The sequence below is a fragment of the Microtus oregoni genome, unplaced genomic scaffold, assembly GCF_018167655.1.
Source record: "Microtus oregoni isolate MIOR12 unplaced genomic scaffold, Mior012 000046F_ref0000063, whole genome shotgun sequence".
Taxonomy (NCBI): Eukaryota; Metazoa; Chordata; class Mammalia; order Rodentia; family Cricetidae; genus Microtus; species Microtus oregoni.
Window position 1 is genome coordinate 2650851 of NW_024543220.1, and position 21450 is coordinate 2672300.

At 40.7% G+C, this 21450-nt stretch overlaps 1 protein-coding gene across 1 annotated transcript in view; it reads left to right on the forward strand.

The window, feature by feature from the left end:
• The window catches only part of Mgam2 (maltase-glucoamylase 2 (putative)), an 85211-nt gene that overhangs the window by 56797 nt on the left and 6964 nt on the right, over positions 1–21450 (forward strand). The window contains exons 34-46 of the mRNA XM_041634956.1: positions 970–1032; positions 1973–2107; positions 4107–4191; positions 5090–5228; positions 9922–10055; positions 10334–10368; positions 10470–10586; positions 11143–11291; positions 11399–11483; positions 12090–12146; positions 12544–12668; positions 13701–13789; positions 17077–17126. Coding sequence (XP_041490890.1) covers positions 970–1032; positions 1973–2107; positions 4107–4191; positions 5090–5228; positions 9922–10055; positions 10334–10368; positions 10470–10586; positions 11143–11291; positions 11399–11483; positions 12090–12146; positions 12544–12668; positions 13701–13789; positions 17077–17126 — 1263 coding nt within the window. The remainder of the gene's footprint in view (positions 1–969; positions 1033–1972; positions 2108–4106; positions 4192–5089; positions 5229–9921; positions 10056–10333; positions 10369–10469; positions 10587–11142; positions 11292–11398; positions 11484–12089; positions 12147–12543; positions 12669–13700; positions 13790–17076; positions 17127–21450) is intronic.

Sequence of the window (21450 nt, forward strand, 5' to 3'; positions counted from 1 at the left end):
ATACTGCTAGAAAATATTGAGAAAAAGCCTGAAGGACTGAAAAGCTTATATGGAGGAGTGTGTTGTTGTTTTTAACAAATTCTCAATCATTTGATTTTACCAATAAAGACTCAGGAGTCAGATGCTGGGGTGAAAGCCTGCTAGCTCAGAGAGGCAGAGAATGCACCCAGCTGACCTTCCTCCTCAGCAGACTTCCCAGAAAACTCCTCTCTCCTATCTTTTCAAACAGGTCTCCTCAAACTCAATGTCCCTCAGTTTCTACTTCCTGTGCATCCTCTATCCATCCTCCTGACTCCCTCTTATTCTTTACTTTTTTTTCTCTTATTAATCCTATGTTCACTTCTGGTCAACTGGTTTCTTGCTCTGCCTCTTGACCTATGGTTAACTTTATTTAATACTATTTACAGTATTCAAGCAGAAAGCACTTGGATTAAAGGTGTGTGCTAGGGCTGAGCCATGTCACAACTATAACAGGTTTTTCCAGTAAACAGCACAATCTTGGGGTTCACAGTATGATCAAATATCCTGCAACAATATGTGATGAGATAGAAATGAGGAGGGATCCAGTCTTGGTCAGGCAGCAAGATGGAATGTCAATCACATCATTTCTCTGACATTATATTTCACTTTTATTTGTAAAGATATAATATCTTTACAATAGTTTCTACAGGTAAAAATAAAATATATACCAGCACCAAGAACTCATTTGAAGTATCATTTTGCAAAAGATGTACTTAAAATGAAGTTTGTGACTTGAGTTCAATATTTAAAATGTGAAAACATATGAAGTAAAGAAACCCTGGGCATTGTCACCTGGGAGAATTTCATGCATTCACCTTTTACACTTTAACTTAGGACAAAGACAAAGGCATTTATAGAATGGCCACCCATTAGAACTTTGCATTGGAAACACCTCATGGTTTGTGTGCAGTGACATTTTAAAGGTTTGGAATTTTCTTATTTGTCTAGGCTTGGCCAGATTTACCCAATGTAAATGTGGATGGTTCCCTTGACCACGAGACTCAAGTTAAGGTAAAACCGAACAGAGATTTTTGGAAACAGCACCCTAAACATCTGAATGCTTGTGTTTGATAAGCACTTTCCCTTCCTGGTTAAGTAGCTCTAACTTGAGTCTGCTTGCTTGGTAGTAAGTTTTAGCAGAGGAAATGCTCAAATGAGAAACTTGACAGGCAACCAAAATGGAAGGATATAAAAAAAAATCACAGTGAAATCCCTTATATATGCCCTTAATAGCTTGTGATTTAAATATAATGTTGCTTGAAAATATTGAATCAAAGTCTAGAATATTTTTCCAAGTAGGGAACTAGCACACACAAATGATTTTTGAGGAATTCTTCGAGAACTAAAGTCATCACTATTAGGCTGGAAGAAGGAAAGCCTTCTGCTCCATCAAACCTATACCTTGGTCACCATGCAGCTCATTTTCCCTTGGAATGACAGATAGGATCTCCCTAGTTTGGGCAGTCTACAAAAATCCCATGCTAGCCGGGCGGTGGTGGCGCACGCCTTTAATCCCAGCACTTGGGAGGCAGAGGCAGGCGGATCTCTGTGAGTTCGAGACCAGCCTGGTCTACAAGAGCTAGTTCCAGGACAGGCTCCAAAACCACAGAGAAACCCTGTCTCGAAAAAGAAAAAAAAAAATCCCATGCATCTTTACAACTCAACTGTTTAGATACTGTCCATGGCTAATAAATTAATAAAATAAAATAAATAAAACTAATCTTATGCTTACAAGGGGCTTTAAATCTACTCAACCTCTTTTTAAGAGATTAGCCCCCTCCGCCCCACCCTCCAACTTTGTGTCCATTCTGAACTCTGAAGCAACAGCAGTCACAGAGCCAAGGTTAAATCAGAGACAGGACAGGCCATTTCCCCCTTCTTTTCTTCAGAACTCCCCTTCCTGGATAGGGGAGGAGAGATCTTCCCACTAAAGCATGTGTTGCTCTTCCAGCTATACAGGGCCTATGTTGCTTTTCCTGATTTCCTGCGCAACAGCACAGCTGTGTGGTGGAAGAAAGAGATAAAGGAGCTCTATTCAAATCCTCGGGAGCCAGAGAAGAGCTTGAAGTTTGATGGGTTGTGGATTGTAAGTGCACCATTAATTCTTTGGACATATGAGCAATCAGAAGGCAGGGAGATAGTTTATAAACTGACAGAAGAGGCAACTAGGGCTGGACAGCTGAAAGGAAGAGAATTTAGTGTTTAGACCCAGGAATAGCAGAGATAATTACGGGTCTGCTTAGGGACGTGTCTAGTAGAGGAGTCTACTGAGGAATTGTGTCAGCTGCTGAAGATGCCAATACATGGGCAACAGGGGTGAACATTCTGGCATCTCTTATTTCCAATCTGGCAGTCTCTTGACTTATTTCCCAGCTCTCAAATCCCCTCTTGCAAGTACATCCAGCAAGACAGGGCAGTACTGGGAAAGGACAAGGCATGAATTTTGGAACCAAAAGACATTCACAACTGAGCTAGTATAGACTGCTCTGAAGGGATGTCTTTCAAAGGTTGTTCTAATGTGTGCTGCACAGGTTTTCGGTCAGGGATTCTTGGGATGCATCTGGGAAAAGTCTCTAGGGAATCCTCCATTAGCATGTTCCTAGTGGTGGGAAAGACATTCATTAATATCATGGTTTCTTCTCCCACATCTAATCCCCTGAAATTTAAAGCAAATTCCAGTCCAGCTCTAAAGAGCTGCTAGACCCTGGGTCAGAGCAGAAGAAGCTCACAGTTCACAAGGAGACAAACTTATGAGTCCTGTGGCTGCTTTGTGGCTACTTGAACCTTCAGCCAGAAAAGTATATTGTAGATTTGTGGAAGAACACAAATTAATCCAAGTGAATAAGTTAGACAGTGGAGAAATGTAGGCATCTTTGAAGAAGAGATTCTGAAAGCTATTAGGTATTTGTTCTAACAGAAAGAGAACTATTGTTGGGTAACCCAAAACTATGCATAGTTAGTATAGACGGCCTCGGTGGGTTAGTTAGTCTAGGGGTTGTAACCCGCCTGGCTGGTCAGTAATTCCAGGGTCCCAGAGAGGCGCTATCTAAAAGACATGGGCGGGAGAGAGGAAGGAGGCCAAGCAGATTTGTCAGAGCCTCCGTTTATTAGAGTCAGGTTACAGCTTATATAGGATGAGGAATTTGGGGGGGGGGGGGGGACAGGGGCATGACCAGAGCAGGAAGGGATCTTGTAGCGTGGTCCAAGCCGGTCATGAGGTCGTCAGCCAAGAGGTTACAGTCAGGTCACGATTCCTCAGTCAGGAAGTCACAAGTTGACACACCTAGTTCTCTAGATAGTTTGGAATGTGGGGCAGGTTCCGCTAACAGATAGCTCTCTATTAACAGATAATTGGGTGTGGGGTAGGCTCTGCCAATAAAATAATTATTAGGGTGTGGAGCTCTTTGCAAACTCCTCAGGGTGATTGTTCCTGTAATGATTTTTGGGGGGAAATGGCTCCTGACAAGTTAGTCTCAAGTGTTTACTGTTTTCTGTTGTCTTAACACTATCTTATTTAAGGCAGACCAATCTTATTTTTACTCTGCTGGCAGACAATGAACATTTCCTGGGGGCCTCTACTTCTTGAATTTGAGCTATGCATTCTGTAATGTAAGGTTTTGTTTCCAGTCTTGTTTCTGGGCTATTACAACTGCTCAGAGTATATGCAGCCTATGCCAGCCCCAGAATCATTTCCAGGTTAGGGCCATAAGAAAAGGTACAGGAATATCATAATGGCCACAGGTTACAGATAAAAAGTAAAAAAAAAAAAAAAAAAAACAAATCTATGAATAGAAAAATAAAGACAGGCTTGTTGGGAAGGAGGATAGAATGAGATATTCCATTAGGTTCAGGGTCAATGTTGCCTCAGTATTTTTGCTATAATGATACAACTTTTATACATTTGAAAAGTCCAGGTAAACTGAAAGGAGTCTTTACTCCACCAAGCTAACATGGGATTTTAGATTTCAGTTTGACTCATGCGGAGCATAAAGATGGTGAAAGATCATTTTTCCGAGGTTAGTGTTCTATGTAGAAATGACATACTGACTCTGGAAAGAATCTTTTTCTTTTCTTGTTTGCTTCAGGATATGAATGAGCCTTCAAACTTTGTGGATGGATCCGTCAAGGGCTGCCGCAGTGAAATTCTCAATAAACCACCCTACATACCATGTATGATTTCTTTTCTGCTCAAGACCCCTCTTCTCTTTATTCTCATGCGAAGCCAAAGTTTTGGAGGGGAGGGGTAAACAAACTCTCAGCATGGCATAAAATTCACAAATATATTATATATTTGTGAATATATAATATATTCCAATTACTTAGTGAGTCATTAAGTATAAAAGTAATGACAAGTGTTAGAAAAGAAGCTAAGCAATGCACTTGATCATATTGATGACTATAAATTTATTGCCAAAGTTTTAAATACACAGGTTCTTTTGATTAGAGTATGAAAATCTAGTCCCCAAACTCCACCCATGTTCAAACACTTCATGAAAGATACCACTTCAGTGCTAATTGCACCAGAAATTGGAATAAGAGTCTGTGGTCAAAGAAATCTCAGACTACTGAGTCATCTCACCACAAAGAAGACCAAGGAATGAAGTTACTGAAATAATTGTATCAGCAACTAAAATCTAGGCTTATTATTGTCTATTGGTCACATTTCCATCCTTACGTCCATCCATCCATCCATCCATCCATCCAACCATCCATCTCATTCCTCCCTTAATTTAATATTTGTTAGTCAAATGCTGACAGGCCAGAAAGATTCAGAAGCATCAGCACAGAATTAATCTGAACAAGATCTATTTATTCCCTTGAGAACATTACCATCTAGTGGAAGGAACTGTCCTAACAACAAAGGTGTTTGTCATGGTGAGACATTGAGTTAGGGTTGGAGCAAAAGGAGAGCATACAGACTCTATGTTCTTCTCAGCCTTAATGGATTTTGAAATCACAGGATGTTGCTTTTCTCCATTAAAAATCTTAAGTAATTAGACCTGTTATGATAGACATGCCAATATATGAATCAAGATGTTTGGAAAATAACTCAGTATTTCCCCCTCAGATTTAGAAGCCAAGGATTTGGGCTTGAGCAGCAAGACCCTGTGCATGGAGAGCGAGCAGATCCTTCCAGATGGCTCCCGGGTGCGGCACTATGATGTGCACAACCTGTATGGGTGGTCCCAGACCAGACCCACCTATGAGTGAGTGTGTTTTTGTCACTATTAGTAAAGATAAAGAAAAGTTTGGCCCCAGTTTCTTTTTTCCTATTTTTTTTTACTATTTTCTTTTTTTTTGAGTCATATATTTTTCTCCACTTCCCTCTCCCTTTCTATGCTCTCTTGTGATCCCCACACTCTCAATTTACTCAAGAGATCTTAATTTTTTTCGCCATTCTATGTAGATCCATGTATGTCTTTTTTTTCTTTTTAATTTATTTATTTATTAAGGATTTCTGCCTCCTCCTCGCAACCGCTTCCCATTTCCCTCCCCCTTCCCCGATCAAGTCCCCCTCCCTCATCTGCTTGAAGAGCAATCAGGGAAGGACTGCCCACCTCTATCCAGGTCTCGTAAGGTGAGCATCCAAACTGCCTAGGCTCCCACAAAGCCAGTACGTGCAGTAGGATCAAAAACCCACTGCGATTGTTCTTGAGTTCTCAGTATTTCTCATTGTCCGCTATGTTCAGCGAGTCCGGATTTATCCCATGCTTTTTCAGACCTAGGCCAGCTGGCCTTGGTGAGTTCCCGATAGAACATCCCCATTGTCTCAGTGTGTGGGTGCACCCCTCGTGGTCCTGAGTTCCTTGCTCGTGCTCCGTCTCCTTCTGCTCCTGATTTGGACCTTGAGATTTCTGTCCCATGCTTCCATGTGGGTCTCTGTCTCTGTCTCCTTTCATCGACCTGGAAACAACCTAGATGCCCTTCAACGGAAGAATGGATGAAGAAAGTATGGAATATATACATATTAGAGTATTACTCCGCAGTAAAAACATATAGGCATCCTCATGAACATGTATGTCTTTCTTAAGGTCCTCTTTATTGTCTAGTTTCTCTGGGTTGTGGACTGTAGGCTGGTTTTTCTTTGTTTTATGTCTAAAAGTCACCTATTGGCTACTTTTTTCCTTACATTTTTTTGAGTCATTTGTCATTATTATTGAATATTGAACATTTCTAATAATAAATTATAGCTCTTCCATTGTCCACAAGGTTGGCTGTTGTTCTCATTTGATCAGCTACTTTTCTAGATTCTGTAGTTACTGATTTCCCTACTTGCACCTCCTACCCCCCACCTCAGGAAAAGTACTTTTTCCGGTCTTTGAAAGAAGAGGCTTTCCCCTTCCTTGAACCAGGGTAACTTTGTTAAAGACTGACCCCCAACTCTCCTTCAGAGCCTGAGGGCTTGGGGCCCATTACCTTCCCCCATTTACTGCATTACAAAGGCAAACTCTGGGCCTTGAGGAAGACAGTCCTGGTTCTAAATCCCACACAAACAGCTTTTTAAAAAGGATTTGCATCTTAAAGGAGCAGAGAAAGAATTCCTGAAGTTGCTTTAAAAAGAAATAGAATACTCCAGCGAAAGTCAGGTCAAAGGCTTAGAGTCTGGAAGGTGACTGTCTTACTGAAGCCCACTCCAGGCACAGTGAAAGCCTGGACTCTTTAAGTCATTTTTTACTTAGCAAAGTGAAAAAGAAGATGCGTGTATACTTAAGAGACCAGACGATGTGCTTACCTTTCATTTCAGGCTTCTGCCTGCCCTCCAGCTCAGCTGCTGCCTTCTTCTCTGGGAATGTATAGTGCTTAAGATGTCCAGTAATGTGCATTTCTTTTGCAACGTTCTCTATGACTCTAATCCTCCAGGAATTGCTTTTAAAATCTGAGCCAAATGTTTTACCTAAGCAGAGATCACAGCCTGGGAACCCATGAGGGTGCCAGTACAGTGCTGAAGTTGGGAACCCATGAGGGTGCCAGTACAGTGCTGAAGTTTTGGCAACTAATTCTTTACAGGTGGGAAATTTTTTTCTCAGTTTTGATCTGATGTCTGAGTCAAACCACGTGGTCACAGATCTCAGAATAGACATTGTCTGGAGGACTGAAGTTTTTGGGGAGAATACTTTTTAATAGAACAGGAAGGGATTCAGATTCCTTTGTTTACTGTGAAGCTGTTGGTTCTTTGCGGACTGTAAGGTTACCAGGGAATAGCCCAAAGGAGCCTTAAGGGAGAGTGTCACAAAGCTCACTGTCTTGAAAAGATTTTTCAGATTCTGTTTTTTTTTTGGGGGGGGGTGATTTTTATTTCTTTATTGATCAGTGGTATAATTATTCAGGCACAAATAAAGCTGCACTTCTTGGTTCTAAAGCCATGCATGTACAGACAAGCCCTCAGGCAGAAGTGCCTGAATGTTAAGTGATCCACATGCATGCATGGGTGGTTATATCCATGTATGACTTAGCTAAGCCCTTGCACACATTGTAAACCCCATCATCTGTGTATTTTAAGACTCTCGGAGTGGGGAGACTCTCACTCAAGTCTCGGGATAACACGACCCCCCCCCCCCCCCCCCAGGAACTCACGAGAGACTGTCCTTGCTGCAATCACACAAGGCGCGCTGGGGCCGAAACTCATTTCCCACACAGGGGTAGAGAAGTTCGACCCTGAGTAGCTGGGAGAGGGAGTATTTAGGGGAAGAAACCACAACCCAAAGGGGGTAGGGAGGGCATCATGAATATTCTGAAAATACCAGTGATAATCACAAGGGGGTAACTTTCCGTCTCTCAAGATTATAATCTAACTTTATGGTCAGCTAGTTCCTGGAACAGAGTCACTGAACTGGCGAACCTAGATTTTTGGCTCTACTCTTTCTGGTCCTTCAGTATGACATAGCCACGTCAACCCTCTGTGCACCTTGTGTGCATGCGCTAGACAGGTTTTAAAAACTGGATGCGCCATCTTTCTCTCTCTCTCTCTCCCAGGCCTGTACATGCCCCCTCGAATAAACTCCTAAACAGGTTTGTTGCATGTTTTGTGGTTCCTTCTCACTCGCGCCAGGTGATTTCAAGTGGCTTCTGAATTCTGAAATGGCTGCCTTCAGCATTTCTGCCTATGTAGGTAATTGTTGTATTTGAAGAAAACATTCCCAGATGTCCTCTTCCAACTTTCAGACTTCAGTCTAAGACAGACTTTTCTGTAACCTTTATATATATATAATAAAATTCCCAGGCACGAAGGAGAACAGATCACGAAACAACAAAATCCACTTTCAGAGTTTCTTAAGAGAAAGAAAGGTATGTGTGCAGGCCTGAGGAAGTCACTGTAGGAAAAGAGTGTGGACCGGACACGTACAGCTTTTAAAGGTTACCTAGCACATGTGCACAGGGGCTTATGCATGTGCACAAGGGTTTGCACAGCTGCATCATGCATAGGTGATATGACCATGCTGCATGTAGATCATGTAGTGTTGAGGGCACTGGGTGGCTATGTAAATTGCTTAAACGATTGTTGGCGCATGTGCAGCCCTGGAACCCAGAAGTGCAAGCCAAAAGCACTGGGTAATGGACACTGTATCATATATGATGTATATGTATATATAGTGTAGAGTTCAAGGGAACGCTGAAGGAGATCCCAGAATCAAATAGTATGTAACAGCAAAGAGCGTTTTTATACCAACATGCATGTGGGGCTGCTCACCTGTACAAAATGGTGATGATCCTGAGAGGAACATGCAGGCTCCTTTTAAGCACAGTTAAGGGTAGTTGCAGGGACATTTATACAATTGATTACGTGAGCAGCAGTTACATTAATGTATTTCTAATTGGCTGAGATTTAGTCTTATCGTTTTTGGACACATCTGCACAAATTGGGCAGGTCCCAACTTGACTCAGAAGAGGGCTGGCAACTGGCTTTGTCCTCGAGACACCCCAAGAATGACTTGGCTCTCTGTATTTGTTCTCTCTTTCTTCACCCTGAATGTAAGGGCCTTGGGGGTAAAAGGCCCTTGTAGGGAGCTGCAACTTAAATTGAGTTGTAAAAGTGGGAGAGTTTAATCCCTTCAATATAACACTAAGAACCTCTTCCATACAGGAAACTCCCATGCAATCAAAGCGCAGCACCCTGAGCACAATCCCCACCTCCCATAGTCATAAAGAACTCTAGATTGTTCTATTTGGTTTATTTATTTATTTATTTTTATCTTTTCTATTTTTTCTTCATTTTTCCGTTGCTCTTTCATAATGCTGCTTCATTTACACAGCTCTAGCCTCCTCTCATCAGGTATAAAATTTTGGGACTACAAAGAAAGAAACTACCACTCCAACTGAAGTGTTCAGACAAGGCACAATTCTAATCTTGATGTAGAGGGTGCGCTCAGGAGAGTGAGCACACTGGGGTGGTGAGAAAACTGACAACATCAGAACTATATGGTATGGTTAAGGGAATGTTTTCTGTTGTAGATAGAAGAGAGAAGTGTACCAGTTTCACAAGTTCCTGGGGAATTCTGGCTTTTAACCAACTGCTAGAAATCCTCTGAATGTCCAGGTTGAGCTTATTTCTGGATGTTTGCCCTGTGTAACCTGATATGCCATGTTTGGTGATATCCCTGGGAGGCCTGTCCTTTTTTGAAGGGAAACTGAAGAATGGGTGGGGGTGAGGAAGAACTACGAGAAGGGGAGGGAGGGGAAACTGCAATTGAGATATAACATATAAGAATAATAAATTTAAAAAATTAAAAAGAGGATAAGTTCCTTACTCTAGGTACAAGTATATCTCTCAAGCCCTGCCGTGAGGTTGTTTGGGACTCTTATCTGGCTTCTTTCCTGGATGAAGTCCTCTGGTTCTTAGAGCAACCGTTCTGCTGCCTCATACACAGAGCCTTCAATTCACCTCCTTGTTTCCTTGATCAGAGCTGTGCAAGAGGTGACAGGACAGAGAGGGATGGTCATCACCCGCTCCACATTCCCCTCTTCTGGGCGATGGGCCGGACACTGGCTGGGAGACAACACAGCTGCCTGGGACCAGCTGGGGAAATCCATCATTGGTGTGTGGTTGTTCTTAGGGGCCTTTGCTGGTGGTGGGACTGGAACTAGATTGGGTACAATTGGGTTATATTGTGTATGTTTAGATTGGCGTTGAGGGGGCAGTAAAGTCAGTAAAACTTGAATGTTCTGTCAGTGTGAGTTTTAGTTTATAACCATCTCTCAATATATTCATCAGGAATTGCCCAGGGCTATTAATGAAGCAGAGAAAAAGGTTGAGATTCCTCTCTCCTACCCAAGGGTTGCCTTCATTTAACATGGCTGTTATGTCTCATTGCAGGCATGATGGAGTTCAGTCTCTTTGGAATACCTTATGTAAGTCAGATGGGAACCGTTGCTTCTTGCCCAGATTTTAGTGTCTGTGTGTCTGTCTTGGAAGAATACCCAGTTGATATTCTGATTTTGCTTCTTCCCAGACAGGAGCAGACATTTGTGGGTTCTTTGGAGATGCTGAGTATGAGATGTGTATCCGGTGGATGCAACTGGGAGCATTTTATCCATTTTCCAGGAATCACAACAGTGCAGGAAGTAGGGTGAGGCAGCCATTGTTCATGCTGCAGATTTATTAACAAATATCAAACCATAGCTTATTTGAAAATTACAGAAGTGTTTCCTGACATATCATGAAGACCACCAGGACATCCATGTTTTTGAATATCCCCAAAGTTCAGAACTCCAAGGTTATAAAAAACTCTTAATAGTACAATTTTCTTTACCTCTTGGAGGCATTTTTTTTTTTTGCCAAGAAAAGGTATTTTCCAGCTCCTGCACTGAACTACAATATAACGTGTTCCCTTGCTTGACAGAATATTGAGTTGGTAATTTACTCAAAGCATCGTTGATAAGTCAGTGCTGCATAGGGGCCTATTGGTAAGGCTTACATAGCCACAAAGCCAAAGGTTGATTGTTCAAGGGACCTGAGAATTGGTGACAAAGAGCATCTACACGAGTTTTATAGGTGACAGAGGGAGCAGAGAGGGGGAGGCTAGAAATGGCGAGAGAAGAGACTGCACATGGTCGGCCATCCTCTTCTGAGATCCCTGGGATGTAGTGAGGGAGAACTTACCATGTGTTCACTCACCCCTTTAGAGACAAGATCCCGTGGCCTGGAATTCAACCTTTGAGGAGTACTCAAGGAGAGTGCTGCAGACCAGATACTCCCTGCTGCCATATCTGTATACCTTGATGCATAAAGCTCACACTGAGGGCAGCACTGTCATCCGACCCCTTCTCCATGAGTGAGTGTTGCCTCTTTCTCCAAGCAGTGAGTCTGGGCATGTTTGTAAATAACACTTTGCAATGGTGATAGGCCTAGGGATGAGTTTTTTCATATTGGATTTTTCAGGTTCACAAATGACAGTGTAACGTGGGATATAGACCAACAGTTCATGTTGGGCCCGGCTATCCTGATCAGCCCCGTTCTGGAAAGTGTGAGTTTCTCATGGAACAGACATCTTCCAATAACATGATTTAAAACCACAGTGAAAACGTTCTTTTATTTCTAATTAAAAGAAAATATGAGCTTATCTCTGTGTGCTCATGTGCAGATATTTGGAAGACAACGTTTACAACTGAGTTCTTTCTTTCTACCACTTGGGCTCAAGGGCTCGAACTCAAGTTTTCGGGGTTAGTGAAAGATGCTTCTCCCTGCTGAGACATTCACAAGCTCCAGGGAAAACATTTAAAACAGTTCCCTGTCTTGCTCACTTCATTATTTTCAAACAGATAACTTCCTAGAACATCAAACAAAGATCTTTTGATGTTTTTTCTCCCCAAGATATTACTGAAAGCTTTCCAAAATTGATTTCTCAGTTGGGTATTCTGTGAGCCAGTACTTTTATAATTTCACTAGTTGAAACATTTTTTTCTACCTATTTGAAGAGACGTTTCCAAAGTGTATTCCTTAAGATTTCTCAAATTCTTGACATCACTAATAAAAATTCCACCTTAATCTTAATTCTATAGAAAGTGTTTTAAAGATTAATATTGTTTTCCAGTTGGAATATTCACAGAAACATACTGATTTTATGTTTCAGAACACTTTTGAGATCCAAGCTTATTTCCCCAGAGCCCGCTGGTATGACCATAGCACGGTGAGTTAGAATGTTTTTTGGGGGAGTCGGATGGCTGGCTCTGTAGGTTAGAGAGGTGATTAAGACTTTCTCCTAACTTCTCAAACCACAAAGCATCAATCTCCAGACTTTCTATCCCTAGCCTGATCTGCATTAATGGGATCTGAATAAAGGCATAGGAAACATCTGAGTACCTATTTCTCCTGTCGTCCACCGTAAACCTTCTCTAGACTTACACAGAAAACACTAGGTTTTCGAAGGTTTACTCAAAAATAAAAAGAGATTTTTTTTCTAGTTTTTGTAGTTTTTTGCTGCTCTTCCAACATGCTTCCTTAGTAAGAAAGAAGTTTTAGTAAAATACGTAATTCATTTAATTGATTTTCCTGTCAATATTTCTCCTCTATGTGCCTCCTTCTAGGGATCTGGCCAAGACTCAACAGGTGACTGGCAAATACTGGCTGCTCCTCTGGATCACATCAACGTTCATGTCAGAGGAGGCTACATCCTGCCTTGGCAAGAGCCTGCAATGAACACTTACTACAGGTATGATGAAGCAGTGTTTGATGACCTGGCCCTTTCCCAGGACGTACAGATAAATAAACAAAAGAAATCAAGCTAGAGTTCCATTGGCTGGCTTCCATGGGTGCCTTCTGATAGGATCTGGAGGAAGAAAAGTTCATGAAACCAACCCTGGGAGATCTTTCACCTGAGGTCTTTTATCAAGAACAGAATTCCCCTGATCAAAAATATTTTGAGGGATAGAAACCTGGTTTTCTTCCCATGTTTTTGAAAAGGGAGAATATTAATGAGAAACCTCACTTGCCGTGGTTGCATGAGAATATAGCATCCATTTCCAGGCTGATTTTTGGTGAACTCAAAAAGAGTTTTCCTAACACACACACACACACACACACACACACACACACACACACACACAGAGAGAGAGAGAGAGAGAGAGAGAGAGAGAGAGAGAGAGAGAGAGAAAACATGTCAAAAAGCATATGAAAATGATACAGAAAATCAGTTGACTTTCAGCCGGTGATGAAACACATGATTTTTACCAAAACAGATCCTGAGATGGTTGTTGAATAATAAATAAGATTTAAACATCTGAAGATGAGGAGAGACATTCTGGGAGTGTTAAAGAAATAAAGGTGAAAAATGAGTTGAGTAGATACAATTGAAACAGAGTTAACTCGTTTAAGGCTGTGAATGGCATCCTATGTAGTTTGGATTTTAATCCTTGGCACCTGAAAGCTGTTGAAGTTTTAATTTTTTGGTATTGATGTCACATCATGGTTTTGTACAATTGCAATGGGTATATTGGAAAATGTGACTATTTGAGCTGTGAAATTCAAAGCTAATAAAGGTTTCATTAAAATTTAAATGATGTTCTCTTGACTTAGATCTTATATTTAATCTCACTATATTCTCTGTTACTTTTTGTACATATTTAACACCTTGAGTTTTGTGGTTTATTTCTGGATTAAGATGTTTTTAGAAGATGTTTTTTATTCTTACAGCCTACAACCAAGTGAAAAATAATGATTGATGATATGGTTTTATTTTTTATAGCCGACAAAATTTTGTGGGGTTGACTGTTGCTTTGGATGATAAAGGGGAAGCTGAAGGTCAGATGTTTTGGGATGATGGACAAAGCATCGGTAAGTATGACCTCACCCCCAGAGAGCCTGCATCTCATTCTGAGCACTGTATAATAGAAGCTCAGCATGTACCGGTGGGACCCTAAAACCTACCTCTGTGCTGCCTACTGTTTGAAACTTTGGCTGGCTCAGATATATTCTACTGCAAGTTATTGTAGACCCGGTATGGTTCCCCAGTCTTGGAAGTTTATGAGTCTGACGTGATGGCTTCCGCCAGGGAAGGTCTATCCTCACAGAACTGTCTCACTCTGTTAACACAGTGTGGATACAGATATCAGGCTAAGCCTGAAGTCATCCTCACAGGGCAGGGCTAAGGCTCTCCTTGAGTCAGCAAACAATATCAGGCATCTTTTTTCTCATAAGTCGGGACACTCAGGAGATTCTTGGTGACACATAAATTGAGAAGTAAAAATTGCCAGGGGGATGCTTAAGACTTGGCATGCTTTGTGTCCTCATGCTGGGTTTTCCCTCCCTCTATTGGAGATAACTACCGCCCATCGCTATCGTCAGAGTGATCTCTTGCTCAGACATTTCTAAAGAATACCGGTGCGCTGGTGTTAACCTGTTCTCATTTTTACTAATATTATCTTGGACTATCATATTTTGATTTTGCAAAAAGCCACACTTTCTGAAATTATAGTCTATTTTCCTTCACTAATATATCTAAAACCATCTTCCTTTTAATTTTCATCATTCTCATTGAAGCATGAAATACAAAAGCTTTAAGGGTAGAGAATTAGAATAAACATACAACTACATTTAGGTATATTGCTGTGTTGTCTTTTGTTATTCTGTTGTTATATACCTAGAAAAATGCTTATTTTTGAATAACTTGAAAGCATGGCAAATTTAATTTTTATATCAAGTTTCTTTTTACTGAATGTAATGACAGACGCATAAAGGGATATTAAGATATGCTCCTTACAAACATCTTTACTATTACTATGGCCATATGTCATGAAGAGGATATTCTAAACTTGTTTGTTTGGTTTTTTTTTTTTTTTTTTGAGACAGGGTTTCTCTGCGTAGCTTTAGAGCCTGCCTTGGAACTTACTCTGTAGACCAGGCTGGCTTTGAACTCACAGAGATCTGTCTGCCTCTGGCTCCTAAGTGCTGATATTAAAGGTGTGCTCCACTGTCTAACTGGTATTTTAAAGTTTATCTAACTATAATTATGCTCCCTATATGACATTAATTTCATTGTTACAAATTGAGTTTTGAGTATTAGCTTTATTTGCATTTTAGATGATTTTTCCAGCATATATGACCCTAGCTAAAATTTACATAAAAACCCACTTAAGAATATAATTCTTTGAATTTCTTATTTAAAAATTTAAAATAAAATATAATTGCATCAATTCTTCCATTTCTTTCTTCCCTTTAACTCCTCTAACATCCCCTCCTTCAATCTCTTTAAAATTAATGGGCTCCTTTTTCTTTATTGTTATTGTCACACACAGACAAACATTTATTAACACATTAACAAATCTCTCATGGCTTGTGTGTACATGATTTCAGAGCTCACTACTTTGTATATAACCAATTAGGGGACTTATCCCCAGGAGAATCTAATTTTTCTGGTCTCAGCATGTACTTCGTCATCTAGGGGTGGGACCTCAGGAGACTTCCCTTTCTGTGTTAGTGAGTTTATTGGTGTTATCATTGTTTAAGTCTTGTTTAATCAGCCATTTTCTTTTATTTGTCTGTTTTTTGAGATAGGGTTTCTCTGTGTAACAGTTCTAACTGTCCTGGAACTAGCTCTATAGACCAGGCTGTACTCAAACTCACAGAGGTCTGCCTGCCTCTGCCTCCAGAGTGCTGGGATTAGAGGTGAGCACCACCACTATCTGGCTAAGCGGCCATGTTTTTAGGCATCATGGATGTAGCTTCTTTTTGTTTCTAGGAGAAGCAATCTCACAGCAGATTTTTTGAGTTTTTGATCTTCTAGCTCCTGCAATTTTTCTGCCCCCTTTTCCAGATGTCCCGAGAAGTTGTATTGAAGATGTATGTTGAGTTTGGGCTGCCCGTGATCCATTGTTCTCTGCATTTTGATCATTTGTATTTTTCTTTTTCTTTTGTTATGGTGTCTGTTTGCTGTAGAAAAAAAGCTTCTTTGATGAGGCTGGGAGCTACACTTATCTAAGTGTGTAAGGATAGGTCTCAGAATGCTATTAGGAATTACACTGATCTAGTAAAATGGCAGTAGTAGGTTCCCTAAGCTCCATAAACAGCCCCAGTTGTCTAAGTCTCTAGTAGCAGGTGTAATTTTCAACCAATTGAAGAGACCTTAAGTCTAATTGAACAGCAGCCTGTTGCCACCAAGATACGAGTGCTGCTATTGTACCTCAGGGAAATCTTGCCATGCTGGTCATTGTTCTGGTTCCTAGATGTCACAGCTGGATAGGAGTATTGATGGCTCCCCTCCCTTAGTAATTTACTTACTACTTTCTGGTACTGTAAAGGCTAGACCACAGGAAGGAGACTTTCAGGTTAGACCCAGCTCAAATCTTCTGAGTCCTGTGTCTATAGTATGTGGGGTCTGCAGTAATAGGGGTTTGCTTTCAGCTTCTAAGAAACTACCAAGGGAAATAGCAATAGTCTATGTTTTAGACAAATATGTTACACTACTCTGACTCAGGTGGGGGTTTCTCGTGTCTGGTACTGAGGTTTTTGTCAAATAGTTGTGCTGCCTAGCTTGTGTTCACTTGACACAAGATGCGCTCAGTTTAGAAGAGTCATTTACCACAACTGAGATAATGCCCTCATGGGACTGGCTGAAGGCCTGGTTTTTTGTGGGTCGTACCATACCTGGACAGGTGGTCCTGGGTGTATAAGAAAGCACATGCCAGATAATAACCTGAAATCAAAAGTGGCACTGTATTCATTCCCTTTGGTGTTGGAGATAAGCCCAGGGTCTTTCTTTTTCTTCTGAACGATGACATTTATTCAGCATGTATTATACACCAAATACTGTGTTTTGGATGAGTACAGTGGTACACACCTGGCATTGGGAAGGTGGAAGAAAGAACAGCGAGAATTCAAAGACAGACTGTGCTACCCATGAGTTCCGGGCTAGCCTTAGCTAGAGAACGAAAACTTCTAAAACAAAACAAACACACAAACAAGCAAACAAAAGGCAAGTGCCTGCTTATTATCTTTATTGCTTCTCAGGAAGATGAAAGATACCTTGTTAGTTGTTGCGATCCACTTTAGATAGTTCAGAGTCAACAGGAGATTGTCTGCTACAACTGAAGCAGGGAACTGTATTCTTTTTTTCTTGTTTGCAGATACGTATGAAAAGGGATTTTATTTCTTGGCTAACTTTAGAGCAACACAGGTAAGCCTACCTTCTTGAGTTTATAAATTCTTTTACCTACAGATTAGACATCATCCTCTAACTTTAATTTTAATTAAAATATAATGTTTACATGTTAAGAACTACTTCCTTTCTCTACTTTTCTAATTCATGCTGCTGACAATAAAATCAGAAAGAAAATAGTCCATATATTATGTTTATCCAGAATATATTCACTATGTGAAAAGAAGTTTGGAACTCATTTTATCCTGGGGGAAATAGATCCATCAATGTATAGCTTATTTCTAGGGATAAGAAGCTTTTTGGCTGACCAATATGAAATGTAAATGTTATATAAATTATCTATTATGTAACACTGCTGTATAGTCGATAACTTCATAGCCTCATTGTCATGCAACAACAAAAGTTTACTGAGATCATGACTTTATAGTGTTCAGGTGATCTGGCCAATACTTAACTGACATTGGCTGGATCACATATATATCTGCGGATAGCCTTCTATGTATTGCTCAGTTTGGATGAGCTTGATTTTATTTGCATAACTGGTGGCCAGCTGACCTGAAGATGGGATAAAATCATCTTATGGGTAACTTTTTCATGATCATGGAGTAGCAATAAAGTGAACGCTGAGGAGCTTAAGAGAGGGTCAGTGGTTTAAAGTGCTCGTTTCTTTTGTGGAAGAGCCATGTTTGGCTCCTAGCACCCATTTCAGGCAGGCCACAGCCACCTGTAACTCTAGTTTTGGAGGATCCAGTGTTTTTGGCCTCTGAAGGTACCTGAATGTGCATAGTCCACCTAAATTCACACAGGCATGCACACACATATAAATAAACAATCTTTAAAAATTAGAAAAGGAAATACCAAATTCCTACTTCAAAATTACATTATTATCAAGTTGACTAATTTCCTATTACCAAAGTAAAGGATACATGACCAAGCCCAGAGGCAAAGATGGCTCATCATATCTTATTCAGAAAAGCAGAACTATAAGAATTACAAGGGGAAATGACAATTATAGAGGAATAAATAAATAAATTAGAGAAAACAATACTTTGCAAGTTGGATGATTCTATTGACAATCTGTCTTCTTCTCCTGAGAATTAAGTAAATCTTTCTATATCAAGTCCAGAATCTGCTTAGCACTCACCTGTTGACTTAAAACATGGGCTAGTAGCACAAGCAGTGTGGCACAGATCAATCACCTCTGTGTAACAGTGCTTTAGTTCCCCTCTGTCTTCTCTTACAATTGTATGTATCTCTGGGGGAACTTAGGATTTTCTTTGTTTTGTGTTTATGATTTATGCTGGATCCTCTGAATGCTAGTTTATTTAGATTTCTCTTAAAACACAGATGCCAGGATCAAGAGCATGGCTGTGACTTCTGTGTTTCTTTTCTTTTTGTCCTTCCTTCATTCTTTCCTTCTCTCTCTCTCTCTCTCTCTCTCTCTCTCTCTCTCTTTTAGTGAAATAGAACTTTTTTCTTTTTTATTGGAAATAGATTCTTCCATTATACCATACATCCCAACCACAAGTGCCCCTCCCTCCACTTCTCCTAGCTTCAACCACCCCTCTTCTCCCCCAGATCCACTTCCATCTGGTTCCTTTTCAGAACAAAGCAGGCGGGCCTCTAAGAGAAGATAGTCAAACACGACAAAACAAGATACAGTAAGACGAGGCCAAAGCTCTCATATCAAGGCTTGGCAAAGCAAGTCAGCAGGAGGAAAAGAGTCTTAAGAGACGGCAAAAGAATCAGAGATATAGCCACTCCTATTGTTAAGAGTCCCACAAAAATACCAAGCTTTTATAACATGCATATACAAGAGGACCTGGTGCAGACCCATGCAGGCCTCAAGCTTGCTGCTTCAGTCTCTGTGAGCCCATAGAAGCCCTGCTTTGTGAAGTCTGTGGGCTGTGTTCTTCCAGTGTCCTTCATCCCCTCTGATTCCTATAGTCTTTTGTCCCCATCTTCTGTGGGGTTTCCAAGATCTCTGAAGAGGGGACCTGTAACATGAACGGGGGCCTGTTTGTTGTTGTGGTTTTTATCCTGCCTGGTTCCCCACAACTGTTTAGCCCCAAAGAAAATCACACATAGGTCTCCATAAATTATAAGCTGATTGGCCCATTAGCTCTGGCCTCTCACTGGCTTCCTCTCACATCTTGATTAACCCATTTTTCTGATCTATGCTATCCATGTGACTCAGTACCTTTTTCAGTGAGGCAGATCACATTCTGTTGCTTCAGTGATCTGGGCAGGAGTGGGAGGAATCAACTTCCTCATTCCCAGAATTCTCCTGTTCTCATTACATCATTTCTACTTCCTGTCTGGTTTTCCCACCTATATTTCCTACCTGGCCAATCTGCATTTATTTATAACATGATTGACAGAATACAGACAATTCTCCCACACCAGGGATCTGATAAAAGACCTCCAATTTTTACTCTCTCTCATTATAATGTCTAGTTGTGGGTCTCTGAACCTGTTCTTATCTGTTGTCTGCTGCCTGTCTGATAATGACCGAAAAAGGCACAGATCTATGAGTGTAGGAGACTATCATTAGGAATCATGCCATTGATTTTATTTTTTAAAGGCCATCCTTGTTTGGTTCTACTGTAGGAGTCTGAGCTATCTAGTCTCTGGTTTCTTGTCATCCAAGCAGTGCTGAGCATGGGCTCCCTGTTGGGAAGTGGGCCTCAAATTAAATCAGATGTTAGTTGGCCACTCCCAGACATTTTGGGAGACCATTGCCCCAGCACATCATTCAGGCAAGACAGATTGCAGGTGGAAGGTTTTGAGGCTTGGTTGGTATCCAGGTTTATCTTTTTAAATCCTGCAGAGTACCTTCTCACACTAAAGGAACTAGGAAGCAGAGGTGATGGCTCCTAGCTCGCACCAGCTCAGTCACTCTATGTTTAATGAGCTGAGTCGTTGTCCTCAGCAATGGTGCCCCTGCTGTCAGTTTTCAAAGGGCAACCTTCTCTCCCAGCATCATTCTGGGATGTTTAGGTATTTCCATGGGATCTCTACATCCAACAATGTAACCTAGGCCCACCACTGCAAGTATTGCCAGGCTACCAAAGATTGCCAGTTCAGATCCATATCTTCCACTAGTAGGAGTCCTCACTAGGATCACCCTCATAGATTCCAATAAGTTTGCTCTGCACTAGGTTTCCACGTTGCCCCACCCCCATGTGATTCTTTCTGATCCCCCTCCCGCCCCAGCCCCACCCATTGAATCTATTCTATTTCCTCTTCCCAGGGAGATCCATGCTTCCCCTCTCTTGCCCAGATTGGTTTTGATCTTGCTGTGTAGCCAGCAAGCCTCCACATCATGCTCTCCAGGGCCTGGGATTATAGTCATATAGCATTGCATTTGACTTTGTTCATTTGTGAAAGTGTAATGTAATATTTTTATTTCTCTTTCTATTGTTGCCATCAGAATTAAGCCCCATGTAACTTTACCTGTCTGCCTCTGTCTCCTTGATTTTTTCATAGAATTGTCCTAGCCTTGTGTTTCAGCTGGTTTCAGTTCTCTGTTAGCACCTGCTGTACTGGTCTTCATTTATCTGGTCCCATTACTTGTCCCTCTCATGTAGCCTGCAGCTCTTAACTGTCCTTCTAGGACTTCTAGAGTTCCATATACTCATTAATACTTTTCATGTCTATTCTATTCCCATAATCACTTTTCTTCAATTTCCTTAACACCCATAGGATTTTTGTTATGATTTTCATTTTAAATTAATTATGTAACTTCTTATAATTTATCTCATTTTAACTTACATTGATCTTTATATATGACACTTCATGGTTTAGACAATTTGTTATGTTCTTTGCAAACTTTATAATTCAGTGACAGTTTATTATGCTTCTGTATTATGCCAGCATATCATCATTCCACCCTATCTATGTCACTTAGCTCTGTGAAAATGCATGACTTTGTCTCCTATTACCTTAATTTCTTCTTCTGAAAAACAGAAGGAATGATACTTTATTGCAAGATTAGTAAGAATACAAACAAAAAATTTTCCAGAACCTTTCTTGATTCACATGCCTATCTTTGACATTGTATTAAGATTTTCCAGTGGAACAGAACTGATAGAATGGATACAAACGCACATATATAGACACACACACACATAGACACATGCACACTCAATCACATACATACACACACACTCAATCACATACACACATACTCAGTTACACACATACACATACTCAATCACATGCATGCACACACTCAATCACATAATACACACATACACACACACACACACACAAAGAATACACATATAAAGGAGATTTATTAGAATAGTTTAAGTCTGTTCCCTGCCTAGATTAATAATGG